The sequence below is a fragment of the Xenopus laevis genome, chromosome 5L, assembly GCF_017654675.1.
Source record: "Xenopus laevis strain J_2021 chromosome 5L, Xenopus_laevis_v10.1, whole genome shotgun sequence".
Classification (NCBI taxonomy): Eukaryota; Metazoa; Chordata; class Amphibia; order Anura; family Pipidae; genus Xenopus; species Xenopus laevis.
In genome coordinates, this window is record NC_054379.1 from 62,995,585 (window position 1) to 63,022,219 (window position 26,635).

The 26,635-nt window shown below is 38.5% G+C and overlaps 1 protein-coding gene across 25 annotated transcripts in view; it reads left to right on the plus strand.

Annotated features, from left to right (window-relative positions):
* Positions 1-26,635, plus strand: part of tab2.L (TGF-beta activated kinase 1 (MAP3K7) binding protein 2 L homeolog) — a 102,565-nt gene that overhangs the window by 73,001 nt on the left and 2,929 nt on the right. For 21 of the 25 annotated variants that reach the window (XM_018263155.2, XM_041562830.1, XM_041562831.1 and 18 more), the window contains one exon: positions 19,679-21,250. In XM_018263155.2, coding sequence (XP_018118644.1) covers positions 19,679-19,824 — 146 coding nt within the window. In that variant the 3' untranslated portion in view covers positions 19,825-21,250. Of the gene's footprint in view, positions 1-19,678; positions 21,251-23,657; positions 26,480-26,635 lie in introns of those variants that run through there. The other 4 variants (XR_005961253.1, XR_001935749.2, XR_005961252.1 and 1 more) reach the window with 2 other exon arrangements.

Genomic DNA, 26,635 nt, shown 5'->3' on the forward strand with positions numbered 1-26,635 from the left:
CACACCCTGGCCTCTCCAGCAGAAGTTGGCCCGGTGCACAGTCAGAAGGGATCGGCAACCCCAATTGTAGTCAGCGTAATAGAAGAAAAACTGGCACTCAGAGCTCGATGCATGCGGGCAAAGCCCTGCGTGTTTATTACAATGTAACGTTTCGGGGGCGGGCCCCTTCGTCAGACAGCAAATCACACCACAAAGTGAACCTTTTAAACATTACTTATGCATAAATTAACCCACACATGTTTGGTAATTTAACCCATAGTTACTACAATTAGCAACTCCATTCGTGGATAAAACATCATCAGTGAAAATATCGTACACAAAGACTTCAAAAAAAGTTCAAAAAAAGTCCAAATACAGTTCCCAAGACCAAATAGAAAAAATGTAGAAAAATTATTTTCGATACAGAGCAAATCCTGTGAACAAAGTTAAATAGTATTTCAGTATAAACATTAAAACATTCCTTTAATAAAGCTTAAACACCTAAAAACATTGTGGCATTCTGCCAAAGCTTGAAACATTATCTCGCCCTTATCTTTATCGCAAAGATTACTTTTTACCTTGCCCTTTGCAACAAACCGATTAAATTTTTCAATATCTGCAAAAATAGAGAGGAGAAGCAACCTATTAACATTTTAAACAACTTTTTGATATTTGAAAGTGGCAAGGGATCTCAGAGATAGCAAGTTAGATTGAATTCCTCGTTCAGTCCACGTGGGACCCTTGTCTGCAATGCCCAGATCCAGTGGCATTCCCTTTGTAATAATAATTTTTTATTGTCCTGCTGGTTATTTGGGGTAATTTTTTCGAGAATCAACCATCTTAGTTGTGACACCCTGTGACCTTTCTCAAAAAAGTGTCTGGCCAAAGCAGTTTCCCTTCTTTTTTTATTACTTTCATTTACATCCTTTTGGTCTATCGGGGGATGGTAATTGCGTATTGTACTTTTATGTTCATTTAAGCGTAATTTTATTGCTCTACTCGTCTGTCCGACGTAAGCGAGTAAGGGCACTTTATACAGTACACTACCGCCTTAGTATCACAAGTGAACCAACCCTTAATCCTGATCTTAGAACCCTTAAGGGGATGTGTAACCGTGCCACCTGCAATGATCCCACTGCAGTGTCCACAATTATGGCAAGGGTGGGTACCCTGTAATTTGATACTTGTAAGGGTACTTTGCAATGTGGTTCCTTGAACCGCCTTTTGTTTTACCAGGTCCCCCACTGATCGTCCTCTCCTATATGAAAATAATGGAGGTACACTGAAAAGATTCCCATATTTTACATCAGCACTTACCACCCCCCAATACTTTAACACAGTGTTCTTAATGATTTTAGAATTAGAATCAAATACAGTGGTGAATGGTATCCTAGCTGCCTGCCTTTTTTCTTGTCTCTGTTTGCTAAGCATTTCCTTTCTAGAACATTGTAACACCTCATTTTTTACTTTTACAAGTTCAGTATGTTTATATCCTTTTTCTTTAAATTTTTCCACCATTTTATCAGACTCTTGCTTGTATAGATCGTCATTCGATGTAATGCGTCTAATTCTGGCAAACTGGCTTTTTGGTAACCCTCTGAAAACTCCAGGAGGGTGGAAACTATTAGCACGCAATAAATTGTTTCTGTCTGTAGGTTTACAGTACAAGGATGTCAAAAAGCCAGTCCCAGTATAAGACACATTTACATCCAGGAAATGCAACGAGGTCTTGTGACACTCCAATGTGAACTTAATGGTATCATGCGTCTTATTGAGATACTCCAAAAATTCATATAGCTTTTCAGTAGACCCAGTCCAAATAAAAAATGTATCGTCCACGTATCTCATATAATTATGGATAAATGGACTATACTGATTGTTGTTATGGATAAAGCTGTTCTCAACAAAATCCATGTAAATATTTGCATATGCGGGCGCCATGTTAGCACCCATTGCGCAGCCTTGTAGTTGCAAAAAATATTGACCATTGAAATAGAAATAATTATTGGTTAGAACTATCTCCAATAACGTACAAATAAAATTAATCTTGAAATTTGGGTGACTGGTCTTAGTTAAGTATGCCCGTACACACTCTATCCCATCAACATGTGGAATCGATGTGAATAGGTCCTTGACGTCCAAGGAACACAACAAAAAGGGACTTTTTGGCAAACTGATCTTTTCAAGACGATTTAAAAAATCTGTAGTATCCACCAGGCAAAATTTTAATGTTGGTAATAATTCTTGTAAAAAAGTATCCACATAGATGGCAAAAGGCTGCAACAGTGTACCTACGTTCGACACAATAGGCCTACCTGGTGGATCCACCAGGCTTTTGTGTACTTTAGGCAAAAAGTAAATATAAGGAGTTTTCACAAAAGAACGCATTAATAAACCATTAAGCTCATCAGTAATGATACCATTCAGCACCGCTTCATTCAGCAAAATTTCCAACTCCGTTTTAATTTTCATTGTTGGATCAGTTAACAACATTTTATAATGTAAGGTATTACCCAGAAGCCTGTCTGCTTCCCTCTCATAATCACATTTGTTAAGGATCACTATCCCTCCTCCCTTGTCAGCCTTAGTGATGTGAATCTGGGTATTATCTTTTAAAGACTTCATTGCTTTTTTCTCACTTGGAGTTAAATTGTGAGATTTAGAAATAACCTTTTTAGCCAATGTTTTTTCCAGATCTAACATCACTGCAGTTTCAAAGGAATCGATAGAGGGATAGTGGCCTGGTGGCATAAAGTTACTTTTCACATTTAACTTATTTCTCAATTTCATAGCTGTTTCTTTTTTAACCCCCTGTTGTTTATCAGAAAAATATGCTTTCAATTTTAGCGTTCTAGTAAATTTAAACAAATCCACAGAAAAATTAAATAGAGAGTTTGTGTGTACTGGAACAAAGTTCAAACCCTTATTAAGGACTGCCAATTCGTTGTTCGATAATACATAGTCAGACAAATTGAAAATGTTAGTTACCGGTGTTTTTTCGCCAGCCTCTGGAATTCGTTGCGCTTGGCTGGTGGTCGGTTTCTTTCTCCCCCCTCTTCTCGTCCGGGCCTTTTTTCCAACGGACCGACCCCTAAAAAAGAAGCAGAACCAAATGAAGAGGAAGCAGCGGCACTTTGTGAGGACGCCGATGAAAAGCTGTCTTGGGCACGCGAGAAAGAAGTAGAAGTTTCCTGTGTCGTATTCACTGGCACTCTGCGCTGTCGATATTCGCGTCTGGCGTTCTTCCAACTGTAAACTTCCCCTTTCTCGTAATCCCGTGTGTCTCGTTTGAACTTCCTGAGTTTCCCTTGCAAAAGCTCCTGCTGAAACTTTTCCATCTTCTGATTTAACTCGTGCAATGCACTGGTGCAGGCTGTAGCTTCTTTCAGCTTGTAATCCTCTTCTGTGGTGTGAATCATCTGCTTCAACTCCTTTGACTTTAATTGCAGGTTTTGGATGGTAAGTGTCATCAAGTCCAAGCTGCAGCGATTTAGGATTCCCTGCCATTTGCATACAAAATCTTGGTCGTCTTTGAATAGGGCAGGTTTTAGCATGAGTCTCAAACCCCTCGGGATGCATTGAATCTTTGCATATTCTGTAAGGGAGGAGGAGTGCAAGCCCCATGCTATCTCCCGACGTCTTAATTGGTATATTTTACTCAATGTTTCTTGCTCACCTGAGCTAACGGGTAAAGGCAGACTTTGTAAAGTGTTCAAAATTCGTTTCCTTTCAGCCTCAGTGAAGCCAAATGTTTCAGCCTTGAGTTCAGTGGTGGCAGCAATGTCAGCAAAAGACATTTTTTCTTTCAGAGGCACAATACACGGGGTGCTATACGGTGGGGATGCCGAACAATTTCCAGAACCCACCAGCACACCCTGGCCTCTCCAGCATAAGTTGGCCCGGTGCACAGTCAGAAGGGATCGGCAACCCCAATTGTAGTCAGCGTAATAGAAGAAAAACTGGCACTCAGAATGGAGTTGCTAATTGTAGTAACTATGGGTTAAATTACCAAACATGTGGGGGTTAATTTATGCATAAGTAATGTTTAAAAGGTTCACTTTGTGGTGTGATTTGCTGTCTGACGAAGGGGCCCGCCCCCGAAACGTTACATTGTAATAAACACGCAGGGCTTTGCCCGCATGCATCGAGCTCTGAGTGCCAGTTTTTCTTCTATTAGTTAGGAGTACAGAGACATAGTTACTCGTTTTTGAATCGGCATAATGTGTAATTTTCAAAAATATATGGTGTTCTGGGGTAAACCTACTTTCTGGATTTTTTGGCCTTGGAATCTAAAGAATCTGGAGTTTTTGCTGTACAGAAGTCCTAAATCTCCCTATAACTATACATATCTGGTATTGGCACGTTCAAGAGGCATGAGGCTTTCCAAAACAGTTGGATTTTCATGCGTAAAATGAAATCCTTTTCTGGTATCAATTTATATATTGTGAAAAAATAGTATTTTTTCATTTTTTTTTTTTTTTGCTATTTAGCGCTATAAATCTTTTTGCAGAGGTGGAAATACGTGAAAACTCAGGCAGATTTAGAAAGCTCAGTTTCTCCCGGAAAAAAAATGTATAGTTTTCCTAGGTAAACTATAGGTTTCCCTCAGAAAATGCCCCTAAACTGAGAGAGCATAAATGTTTCAAAAATGCCTGGCATTTCGCATAACCAAAATGTGAAATTCTGCTGGCACTTAAAGGGTTAAAACCCCCTTTGTATAGCATTTTCTTCATTTATGTTAGGTCAAGCCCCCCTGATATGCTAGGCACTCCCCTGAACTTTCTTGTTAATAAAAGACTTGTTGACACCAAACCTGAGTTGAGGCAGGCTTAAATTAAACCAACACCACCTTCACAGGGCAAATAAAAAAAAAAAAAATTTACTTTACATATGATACTAAAAAGGGAATATAAACCATGTAGCCCCTAGAGGGGCCCAGCCTGAAAGCATAGCTTTCATATTTTTAACCTCAAAAAGGTCATGTTAACCAAAGGTGTATGTGCAGGTGCCATGGGTGACTTCTAAAATGAACTTTATTTGTTAATGTATTATTCATTTTATCACTATTTATAATGTTTTTTTTTTGTTTTATTCTTTTTTGTTTTATTCTTCTTTTTTCAGATTTCAAATGGGGGTCACTGGCCTCATCTAAAAAACAAATGTTCTCTAAAGCATTTAAATTATTATTGCTACTTGTGATTACTTATTTTCTATTTAGGTCCTCTCCTACTCATATTTCAGTCTCTTATTCAAATCAGTGCATGGTTGTTAGGGTAATTTGGACCCTAGCAACCAGATTGCTGAAATTACTAACTGGAGAGCTACTGAATAAATTTCTCAAAAAATACAAATACAGGTATGGGATCTATTAAACGCAAACCAGTTATCCTTTTACTTGATCCTAAAAGGATACCTTATACTTGATCCAAACTAAGATATAATTAATCCTTATTGGAAGCAAAACCAGCCTATTGGTTTTTTTTAATGTTTTACATGATTTTTTTTTAAATTCAATACTGCTTTTATTGACATAATGACAAGTAAAGAAAAAGTAATGACATACAGTGGTATTTGCAAGGTACAGTGAGCAAGTACATCATTTTGGTCTTTATGCATCAACATACAGTGATTATAGTACCATTAAACCCCTCACTCCTAAATTGCATGTAAACCTTGAAATAGAAATGGCTAGCTTAGAACTGTTATGTGGACCTTAAAGCATTTGAGTTGGCCTTCTTAAGTATAGGAATGGGCTGAGCAATCTAGGCGGATATGGAGAACTGGTAGGAAGTCCATGGCTCCCACGTTTGTATGATTTTAAGTTTCTTTTCTGGGTCAGTTTCTGACAAGATTTCCATATATTTTCTTGATTCTATCCGTTTGGTTAGCTGTTGTATCGAGGGAGTAGTTGGTGTCTTCCATGTACTAGCTATAAGGGTTGTTGCTGCATTCAGTATTTGGAACAAAAGGCGCCTTTCATCCTTTTGAGATTTTTACTGGATAAATTTGCAGTAGCAGCAGCTGGGGTATTTCCCTGTGGAGTATCTCTTTTATTAAGTCGAAAATCTCTGTCCAGAATGTTGTGACTTTTACACACTGCCACCACATGTGGAGCATTGTACCCGGTTGTCCACAATGTCTCCAAACACACAGTTGGGGATATTTTTGCAATCCTGGAGGGTGTCGGTACCACCTGCCAACCACTTTTATGTGAGATTCTAGATGGTTGGTGCAGTGGGTAGCGCCTTTAGGACTATTGATGCATGCAGACCACTGAGCTGGAGAAAACTGTAGTTGTAGCTCTTGTTCCCATTTATCCATGTAAGGAAGTTTTTGAGATTCCTCTCGTAGTATTTGTATTTTATAGCAATCCGGCAGAATCGCTTTTCCATTCCAAAATTTGCTACAGAGGTACTCCATCAGTGTCTTAGTGCGTAAGGTTTTGTAATCCACAGCAGTGGTGCGCAGAAAGTGAGCGATTTGCCCATAAGTATACATTTGCTGCTGTTGTAAACCATAGGTTTGCACCAGGTCATCAAACCGTCGTAGTGTTGATGCTTGGTAGAGGTATCCTTGTTGGGAAATTCCAGCCTCAAACCAACTGTTAAGGTTTATCTGTGGTATGAAATATTTCAGTGCTTTTAAAGGCAATAAAGGGGAAGGAAAGGTGCCAAACTTTAGCTTTGCTTGCATAGAGTCCCAGATTTTTATGGACAGTTTAGTGGTGGGTAGAAGACAGCTCATTGGTGTTCTGGTATTTTTGAGCATCCAAAAAAAATGAATTATAGTATTCTCGCCTACCATTTGAGTCTCCATATCCACCCATGCTCTACAGCCCTTCTCCGCATGCAATCGGACAACTGATTCCAATATGGTAGCAATATAATAGGCTTTAATATTGGGTATCCCCAATCCTCCCGATGATCTAGAATATTGAGTAGTCGAGAAGGCCATTCTCGGGGTTTTTGCTGCCATATAAATCTATTTATAGTTTTCTGTATAGTCGCTAAATACTTAGAAGGGAGTGGTACCTGCAACATTCTGAACACATATAAGATTCTTGGTAAAAGATTCATTTTTATAGCCATTATGCGCCCATACCATGAAATTGTTTCTTTTTGCCATCTGTTACATTCTAATTCAACGAGTTTTATCAATGGGGAGTGGTTTAACTTAAATATAATTTCTGGGTCTTTGGGTAGTTTGATTCCCAAGTAGGTTATATAGGAATCACTCCACTCAAAGGCGTGGTAATGTGTTATTCCTTCCAAAACCTGCCTAGGTATATTAATGGGTAAAGCTTGTGTTTTTGTGGTGTTGATTTTATACCACGATATTGTTTGGAACTTTTCAAGTTCTCTGAGAATATTAGGTAGAGAGGTTAAGGGATTTGTAATAACCAGGAGAATGTCGTCTGCGAACAAACCAATTTTCTGTTGCCCTGCAGGTGTGGGAATGCCCCTTATATCCTGATTGTCTCTTATAATGTGGGCCAGTGGTTCGACCATTAAGGCAAAGATCAAAGACGATAATGGGCACCTTTGTCCCATTTGTGAGCTCGAAGGTGTCTGACAGGGCTCCCATGGTACAAACTTTAGCTGTCGGATATGAGTATAATGGGGATATAGCTTTTAAAAATGGAGCTCCAAGCTGAAATTTTGCCAATGTAGCTTTCATATACTCCCAGTTTACCCTGTCAAACGCCTTCTCTGCGTCTAGAGAAAGCAATAGGGCTGGTGTTTTAGTGCTTTTAAGTAAGTGTAAAATATTCTGGGATCTCCTGGAGCTTTCAGCTCCTTGTCTGGTTAGTATGAATCCCACTTGATCGTTTTTAATAAGAGAGGGCAGTACCAAATCAAGTCTTTGATCTAGCAAATTAGAGTATATTTTGAGGTCAGTATTAAGCAGAGTGATGGGTCTGTAGTTTTGACACTGATTTTGGGATTTACCTGGTTTAGGGATGGTAACCACATGGGCATGTAAGTAACTCTGGATTAATCACGCCTGTATCCATGATATTCTGGAATAATTTTTACCAAGTTTCAGTTCTTTAATGATATTTTAAATTTCTTCAAGCTGGATAGGTTTGCTGAGGGATTCCAATTGTTTCGGGGTTGGTGAAGGGAGGTCTAATTTGTTCAGATATATTTCAATGTGTTCTGGGAGGGGCCTAGGATTCGCTGGGTCAGATCGTATATTATATAAATTCCTATAGTAAAGCGCAAACTTATTTGCTATTTGTTTAGGGTCAGTTATTTTTGTTTGAGCTTCTTTTAAGTATTGTATTCGATTCTGAGCTTGTTTTTGTCGTAGCAGATTTGCCAGTAAGCGGTCAGCTTTGTTGCCCTTAGTGTAAAAGATGTGTTTCATACATTGTACCCTGTACCCTGTTTTAGCAGCCAAAATCGTGTTCAATTTATTACGTGTTGCCTCTATTTGCTTGACTGTATTTGCATTAAAGTGTTGTATAAGGTTTTTTTCTAGGTCTGATAACTTGGTTTCTAATAGCTTCTGCTCCGTTTCCCTTTGTCTTCTAAGTTGTTTTGCCTTGGCGATTAATTCTTCTCTTAAAACTGCTTTGTGTGTTAACCAATTGTTTTGCCAATTGGTATCTATAGGATTATTTTCCCTAAAAAAAATTTATTATTCTCTGTTCAATATACTTCTTAGTTTCCTTGTTCTGTAGCAGTGTATTGTTCAATTTCCAGGGGAGTTTGTCTGCTAGTTTATTTAGGGGGAGTTCCATACCGATTGGGGCGTGGTCTGACCACGTTCGCAGACCAATCAAGGGATTGGTAACTTGTGTGGTGAGGAACATATCAATTCTAGTGTGTGTTTGGAATCTTGGGGAGTAATATGTGAAGTCTTTCGCTGAGGAATATTTAGCTCTCCATATGTCAATCAGGGCAAAGTTGTGTAAAAGTGCTCTAAATTTTGTGGCTTGGGCTAGCCGATTCTTGTTTGTTACCTCTTTACCATCTGCTCTATGAACATCAATGTGAGGGTTCAGGGTCAGGTTAAAATCCCCAGCTATTATACATTTCCCCTGCCTGTCATTTAGCAGTTTGGTAAGAGTTTGCGTTAAGAATTTACTTTATCATTTGGGACATACATATTTATCAGGGTGTATTTGACATTGTCTATCATACAAATAAGAAATATATATCTAACCTGCGGGATCAACAACCGACCTCAATAGTTGAAATGACACGCGGGAGGAGATGGACACTCCCTTAGTTTTATTTTGTGAGTATGAGTGGAGCTATGGGGGTAATGCCTGTTTGAGAACATTGGCGGGTTTTTTACACTGAAATGTGTTTCCTGGTAGAAAAGTATATCAGCCTTAGCCTGATAGGCGTCTCTGAGGGCTTGATTCCTTTTATGGGGGGAATTTAACCCTCTAGCATTCAGAGAGTAAAAACGTATCATCTCACCAAATTGGCCAATTGCTTTACCCGCTGGAACACCCCTATAGTATGATGCAATACTTCAATAGTTTCTTCATACCCTGCTCTCCGTACAACATTACATTGAGTTTGAAAAACATATGACCTTGCATTTGTGTGATACCACTTTGGTATGTTAGAAAAAACAGTATGATAAAACATTTTTGTCAACAGAACATAGAACATTAAACATAAGAACTGCGAAAAATGCATGTGGTAACGTGTGTTAAATACTCACGGTGTGAGTTAGTGTGGAGTCAGTGGGGGCTCCGGAGATTCAATATCTCATTGTGGACAGGGGAGTTTCTGGGTTTCCTTACTGTCCTGCTCTCTTAGGTTCCTCATAAGGGCAGCAGGATTCGACATCCCTGTAGTTTAGCTGGACCGTAGGCGACATTAAACATTAGACCAATCCTTCCTCAATTTGTTTTGTTGTAGGGGAGGTCTGTGTAGTGCTGTAGTCTGTGTCTTGCTCCGGCGAGATGATGTTCCATCTTATGAGAGTTTTCCTTGCGTTATCCGCTGTTGATAGCGTTGTGGGCACTCCATTTCTTTGCACATCAGCTTTACCGGATAACCCCATCTGTATGGAATGTTATGTTGGCGGAGTAGAATCGTAGTTTCAGCAAAGGCCTTCCTCTTCAGTAACGTTGCAGGCGATAGATCTGTGTAGATTTTTTGGTATTCAGGTGGCCACCCCTCTTTTTTCCGAGCAAGCGATAGTAGCTTCTCCTTGGTTTTAAAGAAGACGAACCTCGCCAGTACATCTCGTGGTGCCGCATCAGGGGCCGCCTTGGGTTTGGGGACCCTGTGTATATGGTCCAGTTCCCGTTCCAGCTGGTTGGAGTCTGGCATAATAGCAGCCAGCAGCTGCTGTATGTGCTGCTCTAATTCCTGCGAGCCTACCTCTTCAGGGATCCCTCTAAGCCGCAGGTTGTTTTGGCGGGACCTGTCTTCCAGGTCTATTATCTTGTCAGCCAGTCTGTCTGTTTCCGACTGTACTTTAGTGTGTGAATCCGCGAGGTCATTATGGGCCTCCGCAAATTCGTTGATTTGCTCCTCTAGGTGAGCCGTCCTCTTGCCAATGTCTTGGATATCTTTTCGGAGTTCATCAGACATCCGTCAAATATCATTCTGGAGCGTGCATTTCACTTCCTGCAGCATTTCGCGAATTTGTGTGGCTGTTGCCGGTATGCTTTCTCCTTGCGTCTGCGCCTGCGGTTCCGCGCCTTGTGACGAATCCAAGATGGCGGATGAGCGCTGCAACGCTCAAATACAATAAGTGGAGACGGCTTTCTGTTCTTTTTTTTGGTTTCTCTTTTGACCCATGACTTGCAGGGATCTTTCTGCCAAAGTAACAGTCCACAATGGGCTGCTAAAACTTGCCACGTAAGGATCTGTATCTCCCTCACGAACGGAGCTCTTCTCCTATGCGTCCATTTTAGTTGCTAGGCAAACTCCGCCCCCCGTTTTACATGATTTTCTTGTAGATTTGAGGTATTAAGAGACAAAGTACAAAAAGTTCTGTTATCTGGCAAACCCCAGGTACCGAGCATCCAGGCCTCATACCTGTATTAAAAATGGAAGCCAATTGCAAATATCACACTCTACATCATACTAAAAGTTAATTTAAAAGGGAACAACCCCTTTAAACTGATGCTGCAAGAGACCTTTTTGAACTCTGCAATAAGTCTTCGAACTACTTGGACCTATGTTTTTAAGAAACAGGTGCAGTGTTAAATAATACTAAATCCGCCAAGTAATATATTTTTTTTTAATTTTTTTATTTGTACCACAGTACAATAATAAATTAATATCAAAATAGACATATTATTGCACATTATGAATAAAATATTGTACAGGTATGGGACCCTTTAGCCGGAAACCCGTTATCCAGAGAGCTCAGAATTACAGAATGGTCATCTCCCATAGACTCCATTTTATCCAAAGAATCCAAATTTTTAAAAATGATTTCCTTTTTCTCTGTAGTAATAAAACAGTAGCCAACTAAGATATAATTAATCCCTATTGGAAGCAAAACCAGCCTATTGGGTTTATTTAATGTTTACTTGATTTTCTAGTAGACTTAAGGTATGAAGATCTAAATTATGCAAAGATCCATTATCCAGAAAACCCCAGTTCCGAGCATTCTGGATAACAGGTCCCATACCTGTACAATAATAAAACTGGGGTTGTTTTACACACTTATAAGTGTACTTCATAATACCAGAAGATCTGTATAAAAAGATATCTCCCCTCCCTCAGCCAGCCCACCCTATCCCATTGTCAGAATCAATTTATTGGGTATTAGACAATTCCTTTTGTGAGTCTCCAATCACTATATCCTATTTATCTCCTGATAATGGGTGTCTTACTGCCAGCTCCTTATAATGGGTATCTTACTGCCAGCTCCTTTGACATATGCCGTGTGGTAAGTCTGAAAACATAAGATTATTGTTGTTTCTGGGGAGACCGTGTATGAACATATTTTATCCAGACATTAACTGCCTCCAACAAATGTCTGCTTTAGGAATATTGCATTTCAGACTGGCCATACCACTTTTTCTGGGAAGAAATAACCTCAGAGCAATATTTTTGAAACATTTAAAGGAACTGGCTTGAAGGGAGAAGCTATAGAGCATGTAAATGAAACATTTTTTCTTTTGACAATTCCTGAATTTATGCACCCATCTTCCCACTCCCCTCCCAAATTAGATCATCAGATAGGGGAGTTCTTTATTTATATAAGAGGGAAACTGAGGGTTTCCCTGTATTAGAACAAAGGAGACCACCTATCTAGTTACTAGTGTCTTGCTTTGCGATTGCTCGGACCACTGTCTGAGTATAGTGTCCCAAGACACTTCAGGATATTTAACTTTTAGTTCTGATTAAGTATAAAGGTTTAAAATAAATGCTTAACCTTTGCTACAGTTACATGCATTCCAATTGGCAAAATTACAAGGGTGCCCAAATTTTTGCACAGTCAGTTTTTCACATTTGATTTCATGTTATAGAACTGAATACTGCTTCAGTAAAAATCTTTGTTCAGAAAACACCCCAGTACTTCGATGTTCCTGGGAAATGAAAGACATAACCACTGTTATCTTTTTTGTTGAAAGTGGAGTACATTATTATGCAGGCTGAGAGGGGTTCCCAAACTTTTTCATATGACTGTATTTAAGAATTGGGTGTTAAACAAAAAGGGAGACTTCAGGACCAAACTAGGCCCATCAGGTCCTAATTCTATTATATACGTTGTATGTGTGTCTATCTGGAGTGCCCAAACTATTGTATCCTGTATTGTTGAAGTTTATTTCTGCTCATTCAGAAGATGTTTGTCTTCCCAAATAAACTTACTGAATGCTTGATTTAGTTTTGTCAAATCATTACGTGAAAGAAATAGTGCAAGTATATGTAATGAGTAAAAAACAGCAAGGGAAACAAAATCATTTTGATCAAGTAGCATTTTCCTATATAATTATATAATTGGTAGGTAGGTTTGACCATGTGTTGATCTCCTGGAACAATTTATTCAATAAAGGAGTGATATTGAAGCAATACAAGAGGAATCGTGATTCATAAAAATGTTAGTGCAGTACTGCCTCACTGAAATGTAAATGGGCATTTCCAAGATTTTGTGAAGGCTATTGGATGCTGCAAAAAGGGGTCAAGAGCAAGATTAAATAGCAAAGGAGAAAGTAGCCACCCCTGCCACTTTGGCTTTAATAAAAAGTGGCCAGAAATGCCTAAGTTTAACCAGTCGCAGCAAATGGTGAAAGATGCAGTCCCTCAGTTTCATTAAAGGCAAATGATCAATACAATAGTTGCTAATGTTCCACAGATGCTGCTGTGAAATGTATGAATTAATGTAGCAAATTGTAACAGCTCAGAATCTGCATCTGGATTACTGAGGTGCCAGACTGAAACATCAGACAGGAACATTAAACATTTTGAAATAAACTGTCTAAAATAAAACATGAAAAGCAATTAAAAATGTCTGGTGAACAATCTGGAATCAGCAGAACTGAAAAAAGTGTTTGGAATCTGGTCAACCCCTTTAAGCCATTCTTGTGTAGTTTTGGCGTTATGCTTAGGCTCATTGTCTTGCTGGAAGACAGATATCGCTTAGGACAGTGATCCCCAACCAGTGGCTTGCAAGCAACATGTTGCTGTAAAATACTTGAAGTACAGCACCAGTTTATGTTTAAAATTAAAAGCCTTTATTTGATACACATTGCAATAATGATCTGGATAACCGCAACGTTTCAGGCCTTGTTTGGTCTTTTTTCAAGCTTGCCAACTGCTACATAATTACATAGTTTTATCGACAAAGCATTACGCCATCTACTGGCCTTATACTTATATATAATTTGTTACAATCCTTTCTACCACTCTTAAGTCATTACAAGCTTGCACAGTGTTACACAGTATCTTGTTATCGCATATCTTGTTACAAATCTGTATATTATCAAGAAAAACAAGATATCTGCAAAACACATACATTAAAAACACAAAGACAATTATACACGAAAAATTGCTTATAAATTGTATTCCCTATTTAACCCATGGGGAGTAAGGTTCTCTAGTTTCCTAATCCACATGTTGCTCACCAAGTGCTTTGATGTTGCTCCTAGTGGCCTCAAAGCAGGTGCTAGTTTTGTACTGCCAAACACACCCACCTGTAATCTGTCAGTCCTCATAGGGGTTACCAAATCGCTAATTACAACCCTTATTTTTCACCCCCCCCCCCTTGGAACTTTTTATGCAAATTTAAATGTGGCTCAAGTAAAGAAAAGTTAGGTACCCTGGACTTAGGGCAAAGGCTCACAGAGTGTTGGATCCACTGCTCTCGGCCTGCAGATCTGATCTCTTCCGCATCTTTGTGTATCTACACTGAAAATGACAGCTTCTATCTGAGTGCAGATACGCAGAGCAGAGATCAGGCCCAAAGTAATGAAAGCAGGCATTTTGGGCCGATCTCCCCTCCACATACCTGCACTTAGGCAGAAGTTATAATTTTTAGTGAAATGAACGGAGATCCATAAGAGAGTGGTTCTGCTTCTCTCTGCATACAGAAGAAACTCAGCCCCACTGCTCTCAGCCTAACTCTTCATGTGACCTTACCCTTAGGTTTCTTGCAGACTGCATTTCTCCAGGTGTATTTTGCGGAAATCATTCTACCCTCATATGCCCTCTATGGTTGGCTGCAGAGTAATAACCTCATAACATGGTTCTGCCACCACCATACTAGGGGGTTGCAAAATAAGGGCTCTAATTAGTTACTTTTTAACAAGATCCAGAAAGCAGCAAATATACCAATGTTTTCTGGATCTGGTTAAAAAGTAACCTACAAAGTAAAATTATGCAAATTCTTATTAAATCACCTAAATATCAACTCTTCTATGATTTTGTTGATGTAGGGTCATTGGCTTACATGAAAGAGAATGGTGCTCTACCAGCTAAAGAATTGTTGTATTGTTGCAGTTTTAACTGCTAATCCCAGGCATTTGGCTCAACTAAATTTAGGAAGTTCATAGAAAGGGTTGCTAACATTCTTGCCCTTCAAAGAGAACTGTTGAACTCAAGCAGTATTTCTACCAGTATAGCATTTCTAAAACTGCTTATATTTTAGAAACTGCTAAATCTGTGTAGAAAATTAATGTAAGAAAACAGTTTACAGTCATTTATTTTTTGGAATTTGCATCTTCTGTAATGGCACAGTATACCGTTGATGCTTATACTCTTGCTTATTTTAATGGAAACTGCCTCTCTCTGGCAGGTTTGGTTATGTTGGCTTAAAAATTGCTAGTTGAGTGTATACCCCATACTTGATAAGCCTCACCTTTGCAGTGCAGTCCTGATCTCAATGCAGACTGGCCTTATAAGCTTCTCATCACCAAGAGAGAAATTGTTTGCACATGGATAGGAAACTGGCTACAGGATCGGGTACAGAGGGTGGTTGTTAATGGTACATTTTCTACTTTGAGTAAGGTTCGTAGTGGGGTCCCTCAGGGATCAGTATTGGGTATTAATGACTTAGGGGAGGGTATTGTAAGTAATGTATTGGTGTTTGCAGATAACACAAAACTATCCAGCCCAATAAATTCCATTGAGGATGTGGCATCCTTGCAACAGCATCTTGGCAAACTGGCAATCTGGGCAGCTAAGTGGCAAATACACCTGGGATCTAAAAATATCCAAGCCACTTATACCCTTAATGGGACTGCACTAGGCTAATCCGTTATGGAAAAGGACCTTGGAGTCCTTGTAGATGATAAACTTGGCTGTAGCAAGCAATGCCAGTCAGAAGCATCAAGGGCAAATAAGGTCTTGAGCTGTATTAAAAGGGACATAGTCACGGGAGGAGGGGGTCATTCTTCCACTGTATAGAGCACTTGTAAGGCCCCATCTAGAATATGCTGTACAGTTTTAGTCTCCATCACTCAAACAGACATTATTGTATTAGAGACTGTACAGAGAAGGGCAACTAAGCTGGTAAAAGGTATGGAAAATCTTGCCAAATAAGGGATGTTCACGCTGGAGAAGAGGCGTGATATGATAACTATGTATAAATATATAAGAGGGTCACATAATAATCCCTCTGTTTTATTTACCAGTAGGTCTTTCCAGCTGACACAAGGTCACCCATTCCATTTAGAAGAAAAGAGGTTCCACCTAAATATTTGGAAGGGGTTTTTTACAGTGAGAGCTGTGAAGATGTGGAATGCTCCCCCTGAATCAGTTGTACTGGCTGATACATTAGATACCTTTAAAAAGGGGTTGGATGGCTTTTTAGCAAGTGAGGGAATACAGGGTTATGGAAGATAGGTCATAGTACAAGTTGATCTAGGGACTAGTCCGATTGCGATTTTTAGTCTTGAAGGAATTTTTGTCCCTCTCTGAGCAAATTGGAGAGGCTTCAGATGTGGTTTTTTTTTTTTGCCTTCCTCTGGATCAACTGGCAGTTAGGCTGGTTAAAAAAAAAAGTTTAACAGTGAACTGAAGGCGCATAAGTCGGATTCTTCTTTGGATAGAGACACTATATGAAAGAACTGTATAAAATCTTCTTTTATTATTTAATCTTCATTAAGAGCACAAAAATCCGGATGAGTAGAGCAGGGGAGTGCATGGCTCAACGCGTTTCGTGACAGCGATCACTTCATCAGAAGCCAGAAGCGCCCCCTGCTGGCAACATATTTATACATATTAGTAAAAAACACCAAGTGATTCAAATCAATCTAATTAAAAACATCATAGTCACAGTAACATTAATCCCGGTATATAATTTTTGAAAACATGTCTAGTCAATATGATATACTGTATTATAATATGACAATATAAACCAAGGGAAATATATATATATATATATATATATATATTTATATATTTATATATATATATATATATATATATATGTACACAACATTAATAAATTATATGTATTGTGAATAAACAAGTAAATAAAGTTGCCTATCAAAAATAAGTAGCTCCGAAGCACACAGAGAAGGAGCTGCTGTCATATACAATGGATACTATAGAGATGAAAAAGAAAAGAAAGAAGATGAAAATTAAAATGGAAAGGAGAAAGAAAAAGAACTTCAAAAATATATAGTGAAAAGAAAAAAAAGAAAAAATATATATATATATATATATATATATATATATGTGTATGAAAAACAATGCCACCCTCTTTATGGGCCTATGGAAGCGTCAATTCATGTATGATGATTCCAATCCCTTTCGTGATAATATTGTAAGCTACTATCGATTCATCGATGATTTAATCCTTATCTGGGATGGCGACTCCTCTACTGTGGACACTTTATTGTAATAATACGGGGTGGGGCATCTCCTTTACTAGTGAAACGTATGCCAATACAATAGCATTTTTGGACATTCAATTCACATCTGAAATGGGAACTATAGATACAGATTTGTACCGTAAGCCCATCACCTGCAATACTCTACTACATGCTAACAGTAGTCATCCTAAACATGTTTTGAGAGGTATACCTTTTGGTCAGTTTTTAAGGTTGCGCAGGATCTGTACCACGTGGGATTCCTTTAATTCTCAAGCGATGGATTTGTGGGATCGCTTTTCTGAAAGGGGTTATGCCACTGTAGATATAAAAAGAGCGTATGATAGAGCTGTGGGTGTGAATCGCAATGATTTACTAAATAGCCAACCAAGAGAAAAATTTGGTTAGGAACTTGTTTTCTAATAGATCTGTAGCTCAATTTGTAACAAACCAGGCCAAGTTTCCTAAGATCGTCACCACATACGTAAGCATTGGGGTGTTTTGACACAGGACCCTGTTCTTCAAAGGATGTTACCCTACCAACCAGGTTTTGTCTTTAAAAGGGGTAAAACTATTGGCTCTTCTTTATCTCCGAGTTTGTTTTTGGAAGAGAAACTAATGGGCTCCTCTAACTGGCTTAGTGTCAAGGGCTGCTATAGATGTGGTAAATCATGTCAGGCCTGTACCTTGATGAATCCATCTAAATTTTTTGTGTCTAGAAATAATTCGTACAAACACAATATTAGGTTCTATGCCAACTGTGGAACGAAAGATGTGATATATTTGGTTACTTGCGTTTGTGGCATTCAGTATGTAGGCAAAACTAATAGGCCAGTGAGGAAACGCATTTCTGAACATATGAATGGAGTGTCGCGAGGCGATAGGAGTTCGGCCATAGCCAAACATCTAATAGAACAACATGGAGGCAAAAAATGTATATCTTTTCAGGTTATTGATAGAGTGGTCTCAGGGATTAGGAAGGGAGACGTAGAGAAAGTTCTTTTGATAAAAGAAGCCTTCTGGATCTTTACTTTGGATACTGTGACACCCAGAGGCTTAAATAGAGAATGGGAATTTAACTGCTTTATAGATTAAAATTTTTAATTTTACAGTGTTTGTTTTTCATACACATTTATATAAATATATTTTTACTATATATTTTTGAAGTTCTCTTTTTCTTTCTCCTTTCCATTTTCATCTTCTTTCTTTTCTTTTTCATCTCTATAGTATCCATTGTATATGACAGCAGCTCCTTCTCTGTGTGCTTCGGAGCTACTTATTTTTGATAGGCAATTTTATTTACTTGTTTATTCACACTATATATAACTTATTAATGTTGTCTACATATATATATATATATATATATATATATGTGTGTGTGTGTGTGTGTGTATATATGTATATACACACATATACATATTTCCCTTGGTCATGTTTTCAAAAAATATATACTGGGATTAATGTTACTGTGACAATGATGTTTTTAATTAGATTGATTTGAATCACTTGGTGTCTTTAACTAATATGTATAAATATGTTGCCATCAGGGGGCGCTTCTGGCTTCTGATGAAGTGACCGCTGTAGTCACGAAACGCGTTGAGCCATGCACTCCCCTGCTATACTCACCTGGATTTTTGTGCTTTTAATGAAGATTAAAAAAAGAAGATTTTATACAGTTCTTTCATATAGTGTCTCTATCCAAAGAAGAATCAGACGTATGCGCCTTCAGTTCAGTGTTTGCCTTACCCACATGACCAGAGTGGAACGGTTGGATGTTGGATAGAGCTCTCACTCAGCCCCACATGCTGACTTTGTTTGTGTGCACTTTCAAAAGTTAAAAGGTTGAACTTGGTTGACAGTGTCTTTTTTTTTTTTTTAAACCTAACTTACTATGTTACTATATCTCCTCAGTACTGCTTTTATAAAACAGCTAAGTGTGGCAACAGACAACATGTAGTGGTTTGCAGGCATCATGGGCTTGGCCAGCTAGTATGCTTTCTAAGTAACTATATTTTTTATGCTAGCAACGGTATTCTTTTGTACTTAGCACAAATCTGTTACGTATGTATTCCTCACAAAGTATTATAGTAACAAAAATGTTATGGGACTTTAGAAAATCAAAATCAGCTTGTGCAGGGACTACTGTGCCTGATGAATAATATCTGTAAAGAACTGTATTTGAATAAAGATTGTTAATTATTTTTAACTAAAAAGTGGTGATTATCTGGCATATTTACCCTTTTCCAGAAATGTTCACTCATAGTTGTCAGCTTGAGCTTTTTGCACCGGCAGCGGTGTGAAACGTAAATAAGATGTCAGCACACACCTAAATGTGTCTTTTTCCTCTTTGTGTTGTGGTGGTAGGTGCGGGTATTACATTTTAAGTTCTATTTCATTTTGTGGGCAATTGTCCAGTAATGTTTGAGTTATACAGTTATCTTCACTTTATTATAGATCAGAGATCTGCCAGCAAAACGCCAAAGAATACTTCAGATATGGAGGAAGATGAGGGAGCTCATTGGAATTGCACTGCATGTACTTTTCTAAACCACCCTGCCTTAAACCGTTGTGAACAGTGCGACATGCCTAGGCATTTCTGAACCAGTTGGTCCTTAAAATATTTGCATTGGAATCTCCAAAGGAGAAAGCTAAAGAAAACTTCCCAGCTAAAGAAAACCTTTCAGCTGTAACTCTGTTGTGGATAGTAGGATTACATAAATCTGAAAGTGTGGCCTTTTGGTGTTTTGCTTCTGGTAAAAGTCATCCCACAGTGAAAATAATACCTCAATGTTGTGATATGCGCAGTTGACTTCCCCCTGCTTTTTTAGTTATTATTGTGTAACTTGTTCCCTTTTAATCATTTGGTCACTGAAAAGCTGATAAACTTATTTCTCAGATTCCTGTACCATGTACAGTATTACGTTCAACTTGGTAAGAATAATTTTTACAGTTTAAAATTTTGGGGGCTGTTGTCAACATCATTATTATAATGTTTTGCATGATTGAAGCAATAAAGTTGGCCATATGGATCAAGAAATGGGACCTAAAAAACAAGCCAGAAAACCCCAAGAAATTGCAGTTTGCGGTCTTTTGGATAAAGAACAGATTTTACAGATAAAGTGGTTCCTCGTGGGAACATCTTTTGCCTTGTGAAGCAAGAAAGCAGTGCAATCAAGTAGAAGAAGAAAAAAAAAAAGAACTGCATGCATTTATAATAAAGTGGAATTACTCAGTGGCTTCTTCATTTGTACATAGCTCTAAAAACTTCTTTAAGTAAATTGTTTTTGATTGTTTCACTTTTATTAATTTCCTGTAATTTGTATGTATATTGTAATAGGTTTTTTTTGTTAACCTTTCGTTTAAATTTAATTTTAGCTCAGTCAGTTTTATGTTCTTGTTTTGTTTTTTCCTTTCTTTGAAGAGTCGGTGCCTTAAGATACAAGCTTTCTCCATCAGCAGAGTTGCAGCCTTCCATTCACTTTATTCGGAAACCAATGCCCTGAGCTGGACACTTTTCATCCCGAATATAGATTGAGTGCTCCCAGGGTAAGAAAAATACCAGTATTAATGCTGACAGGCCCAAATTAATTGGAGGCAAATGCTCCAATTAATAACTATAGCATCCACCAGATAAATTATGCTTGCAAAGAAATCCAGTGTGCCATAAGCCTAAGTGTCTTGGAAAGTAAAGCATTAATAATACAAAACTTTTACCCATGTAAATCATTCAACCTTGATCATTGTAGCATAACATACAGTAGCATTGTGTCTCACCACTAAGAGGACAATCAACTCATAGTTCAACCCTGAAACCTGGAGACAGTAGTAATTTGTGTCTACATATTAGATGATCAATTTCAAATTAGATCCTGTGAATAAGGATCTGCAATTTGTTTGTGCAGTAAACTTAAAGGGATTCTGTCATGATTTTTATGATGTAGTTTTTATTTCTAAATTACACTGTTTACACTGCAAATAATTCACTCTACAATATAAAACTTCATTCCTGAAGTGTAAGCAGCCATCTCTGGTCATTTTGCCTGGTCATGTGCTTTCTGAAAGAGCCAGCACTTTAGTATGGAACTGCTTTCTGGCAGACTGTTGTTTCTCCTACTCAATGTAACTTAATGTGTCCCAGCGGGACCTGGATTTTACTATTGAGTGCTGTTCTTAGATCTACCAGGCAGATGTTATCTTGTGTTAGGGAGCTGCTATCTGGTTACCTTCCCGTTGTTCTGTAGTTAGGCTGCTGGGGGTGGAGAGGGAGGGGGTGATATCACTCCATCTTGCAGTACAGCAGTAAAGAGTGATTGAAGTTTATCAGAGCACAAGTCACATGACTGGGGGCAGCTGGGAAATTGACAATATGTCTAGCCCCATGTCAGCAATATTAACTGATGCGTTTTTAGAAAAATAAAATTTCCCATGACAGTATCCCTTTAAGCCATGCTTGTATGAACAATAAAAACAATAAAGCTTACAAAATGCAGCCCAATGAAAAAATGTCAGTCTCTTAGATTATTTCTTGCCGACCCCTTGGAATGCTTGTATGAAGTTGACATCACTTTGAATTCATATGGCTGGTGGACATTTTATTGGAAATTATTAGGGACTGAAATTCTGTAAGTACTGAAAGTTAGTCCCAAGTTAAAGAATACAGTGTTTCTAGACCCATTGCTGCAGTGTGTTTTTAATGTTTCAACGGTTTTTTTTGCTGCTGCTTTTATGAATTTATCAACGTACAGAAAAAATTGAGACATTTATTTAATTGAATCAGAATAATAGAACGCTGTATGAACAAAGTCTTCCTCTGTCAATTATTCTTTGAGCAAAATCCTCATGGTTGAAATGTAGAAAGCCTTTTCCCCCCAATGCTTTCCTTTTCTAGATCCTGAACGTCCTCAGGTGTATATTTTTTTTCAGCCCTGAAAAGTAGGCAGAAGTCGCAAAAGCTAAACATTTTTTTTAATTAAAAATAAACTTTTTAGCTTCAGTTTCTTGTGAAAATTGACTAATAAAACGTAATTGGATATATGGAGTCAATAGTTTTGTGATTAAGTTGGGTAAACCGTCTTTGTAACAGATACAGTATGTTATTTATAAAAATTAAAAAAAATGCATATTCTGATGTTGGTTTGAGAATTTTGTTTTCCACTAGTTGCAAAATTGAATGAATATTTTTTTTTTTTTTTGCAAGTATATATTCTGATTAAACCAAAATTGATAAATGTCTTTCTACCAAGCTGCCAAAACTTTTCTAAAGTTAGAGATTTTTATGACATTATTCAAACCTTGCAGTTTACATCAATTTATGTCCCACACATGCATTAATGAATGCAAAGGTTTTGAACAGTTTAATACTCAAAATGCATACTGTGTGGCATAAAGAGACACCAAAATGAAATTACTGCACACCGTTAGTTGGCTGGAAACATCAATTCACAGAGCGCCATAATAGAATTGAGGATTTGGAAAATAGATCTAGGAAGAACATTTGGATCAGGATTTTTGCCAAAGTATTAGAAATCTGGAAAAAGAGGTTGACTTACTGTTGGCCACAGTCAGTAGAAAAGATTTGACGAGCACTCCATTCACCCATTCCACTAAAAGAAGTAAATGTTTATTTCAGCATATTAAAAGCATCCATCCCCTGATGCATTTCGTATCCTCCAATACGTAGTCATAGGTATGACTGTTGACCACACCCAGATCACTAGCAGACCCCCACAAAATGGTCTGATCATAAACATGATTTTAAAGTTCCACTATTTTTTGGCAAACAAGGGCCCGTACACAACGGATTCTCACCCTGTGGTCCCTGCACTTAATTTTTCTGCATTCCACTGCAGGGAGGCATAGGAAAAACACTGCCTAGTCTTTCTTATGGGCCTCCAAGGGAGTCTCAAAGGGGATAAAATCTTTGTACCACTTATAACATATAAAGAACAAAGGTAGATCAAATACATTATTTATTCTCATGTTTGATGTCCATGTGGAAGTTCCTCCCCCCAAGAAATAACTTAATATGGCACAGCTGTTACAACCCACACTGGGAGAAGAGTCCATTTGTAACCACAAATTTAGATTCCTGGACAAGGCTATGTTCTGCACTGTTGTTTGGTTAAACAGTTTAAAGTCCTATTGCTGTTCTTGCCTTTCACTTCCCAGAGATGACTGAAATTTCTAGGGAGCAGTGGCCTCTAGCCACCAGTAGGATCACCCGTAGGTCCTAATAGGGAACTCGGGTCCATGGCTGCGGGACCAATAAACAAATTAGTAACATGTTCACGCCCTAATTGGTTAATTGATAAATCAACCCCATTGGCAACAACACTTAATTGAAGGAAGGGAGATGGTTTAAAATAACCCAGCTGACAGAGCAGCCTTTCTTATTTGAGAAAAAGCACTGAAGTTACCTCTAAAATGTCTACAGAAATGGAGCAATTACTGGCAGAAGTAAAGACAGCAGCAGAAAGGAATGGAGGAGATTGGTTGCGAAAAATATTGCAAATGCAACCGACCGCAGAACAAGGAACAGCCGGCGAATCCATTAGGGGCAGGAGAAACAGGAGAACACGGCCTCCGGAACGCCATAGCGTTAGTCCTGCGAGAACTGCCAAGTGCACGAAAAGATCGCAGGGAGATCATAGACGTTCCCCTTCACCTAACAGGCCGCAGACACGCTCCAGGGGCAGACACCGGCAGGAGCACCATGCAGGGAATGGAGCACAGGATCTGAGGCAGGCACAACCCCCATCCAGAAGGAGCAGCATCAGCCTTATCCCTGAATTCAGTGTCAGGAGTGTTGCGTCCACTTCTAGAACCAGGAGACGAGCAGCCATGGTGCAAATCGCATCAATATGGGTGCATTCCAGCAAGAAGGGAATCAGGATTTGCAGGCAAATAACCTTTTACAGCAACAACAGCGAAGCCCATTAAGGTGCTCTCCAGGCATGGGTGAGTATCAGCCTGAAAGGGCATGGCAGTCAGAACAATTATCGGGTGAAAATTATAATGTTATGAATATGCTACATTCGATTATGGAGAGACTACAACATCAGTCAATTGTGCCTTCACAACATAATAGGTCAGAAGATCATATGTCCACAGTTGGCAGTAGCTGGTCACCCCATAAGGAAAGGTCAAAGCATATATCACCTAGTGTTGGCTGCTATGGCGCCTTTCCTAATTTACATCAGTTATGTGAATCTGCGCCATTAGGATTACACTTGGATGAGGCAACAAAGTCTAAGATTTGGGAAGGTCGGTTTGTTGATGTATTTAACCTTGTACAGCCTGAAAAGGAATCTATTGATAAATCATATAGAAGGGTTGGTGATAGCAATGAGAAGTTAAAAATCATTCCTCGTACGATAAATAACTGGTTACATGGTTTTTCAGTTTATGCTAGTGTATTATGTGAAAAAATTCCTGAAAAAGGTTCATCTTTGTTCTGTTATCTTGAACTCATTTGGGGAGCTTATAGAACATATGGGGGAGTTTGTTGGCTTAAATATGATGAGCAATTTCGTCAAAGAATGGCGGCTAGAGCTTGTATGCGCTGGGACTGTCAGGATATGAATTTGTGGCTCTTAATTATGACACCTAACAGACCAGTTACTAGTTTGCAACCTGGAGCTGGGACATCTGCAGGTACTTCAGTGACAGGAAATAGGAGAGGCCAATGTTGGTTATACAATGAAAGCCATTGCAGATGGTACTCGTCTTGTCGTTTTAGACATGAATGTTCTTTCTGTGGAGGGGCTCATCCAGCCATTAGATGCTTTAAGAAGGCTAGACAAGCAGCTGCCAAGGTGCCCTCTGCTTACAAGGGCGAAGACGCCAGTGAGTGTGGAAAGGATGTTGCCTTGGCTAAGCAGCTACCCCAATGAACGTGAGGCCCTGATATTACAGTGTGGATTTTCAGTAGGGTTCTGGATACCGTTCCAGGATAATAACTTTTATACAGAATCTGTGAATTTGAAATCTGCAAGAGAACATGAGGAGTTAGTTTGGCAAAAACTCTTAAAAGAGGTTGAATTAGGTAGAATGGCGGGGCCTTTTTTGCAATCTCCATTTTTGAATTTAAAAGTGTCCCCTTTGGGTATTGTTCCTAAAAAAGAACTGGGAAAATTTCATCTTATTCACCATCTTTCATACCCTAAGGGTTCGTCTGTTAATGATGGGATAGATAAGGAAGAATCTAAAGTCATATATAAGTCATTCGATATGGCTTTGGAATTAGTTAAAAATGCAGACGAGGGTGCCCTAATGGCAAAATCTGACATACAAATTCAGGGATAGGTATTTTGTGGATATGGCACTCCCCATGGGGTGCTCAATATCATGTTACTATTTTGAGATATTTAGCTCATTCTTGGAATAGGTAATAAAAGGTCAATCAGGTCATCAATCAATATTACACTACCTTTACGATTTCTTGTTTGTAGGCCCAAAGGATACAGATGTTTGTTTTACTCTTCTAAAGGATTTTAGAAATACATTATCATTTTTTGGTGTTCCAATAGCAGAGGAAAAAACAGAAGGGCCTAGTAATAAGATAATGTTTCTAGGCATTGAAATTGATTCTTGTGAAAGGATATTCTATCTTCCTCAAGAGAAGTTACAGGCGGTTGGTATTTTAGTGGACAGAACTATATCTGCTAAGAAGGTTACACTTAAACATATGCAGTCGCTACTTGGTCATTTGGTTTTTGCATGTAAGATAATGCCAATGGGCAGGGTTTTTTGTCGCAGGCTTTCTTTAAAAACAAAAGGGATAAAGGCAGCACATCACTATATTAGAATAACAAACGAATTGAGGGAAGACCTTAAAACATTTTTGGCCTATTATAATGGCAAAACATATTGGCAGAACACGGAGATGAGTAATGGTGATTTACAACTTTATACAGATGCATCAGGAAGCATAGGCATGGGAGCATTTTTTAAGGGGCTATGGTGTGCGGAAAGATGGCCGAGTTCATGGTTGAAATCGGATTTGATACGTAACCTTACATTTTTGGAGTTATTTCCAATACTTGTTTCAATTGTATTGTGGGGTAATGAATTGAGGAACAGCAGGGTTATTTTCTATTGTGACAATTTAAGCGTGGTTAATGTGGTTAATCGACAAACAGCTACTTCGTTGCCAGTTTTAACCATATTGAGACAGTTAGTTTTGCAATGCCTCAAGTTTAAAGGGATACTGTCATGGGAAAAAAAAAAATTTCAAAACGGTTAGTTAATAGTGCTGCTCCAGCAGAATTCTGCACTGAAATCCATTTCTCAAATGAGCAAACAGATTTTTTTATATTCAATTTTAAAATCTGACATGGGGCTAGACATTTTGCCAATTTCCCAGCTGCCCCTGGTCATGTGATTTGTGCTTGCACTTCAGGAGAGAAATGC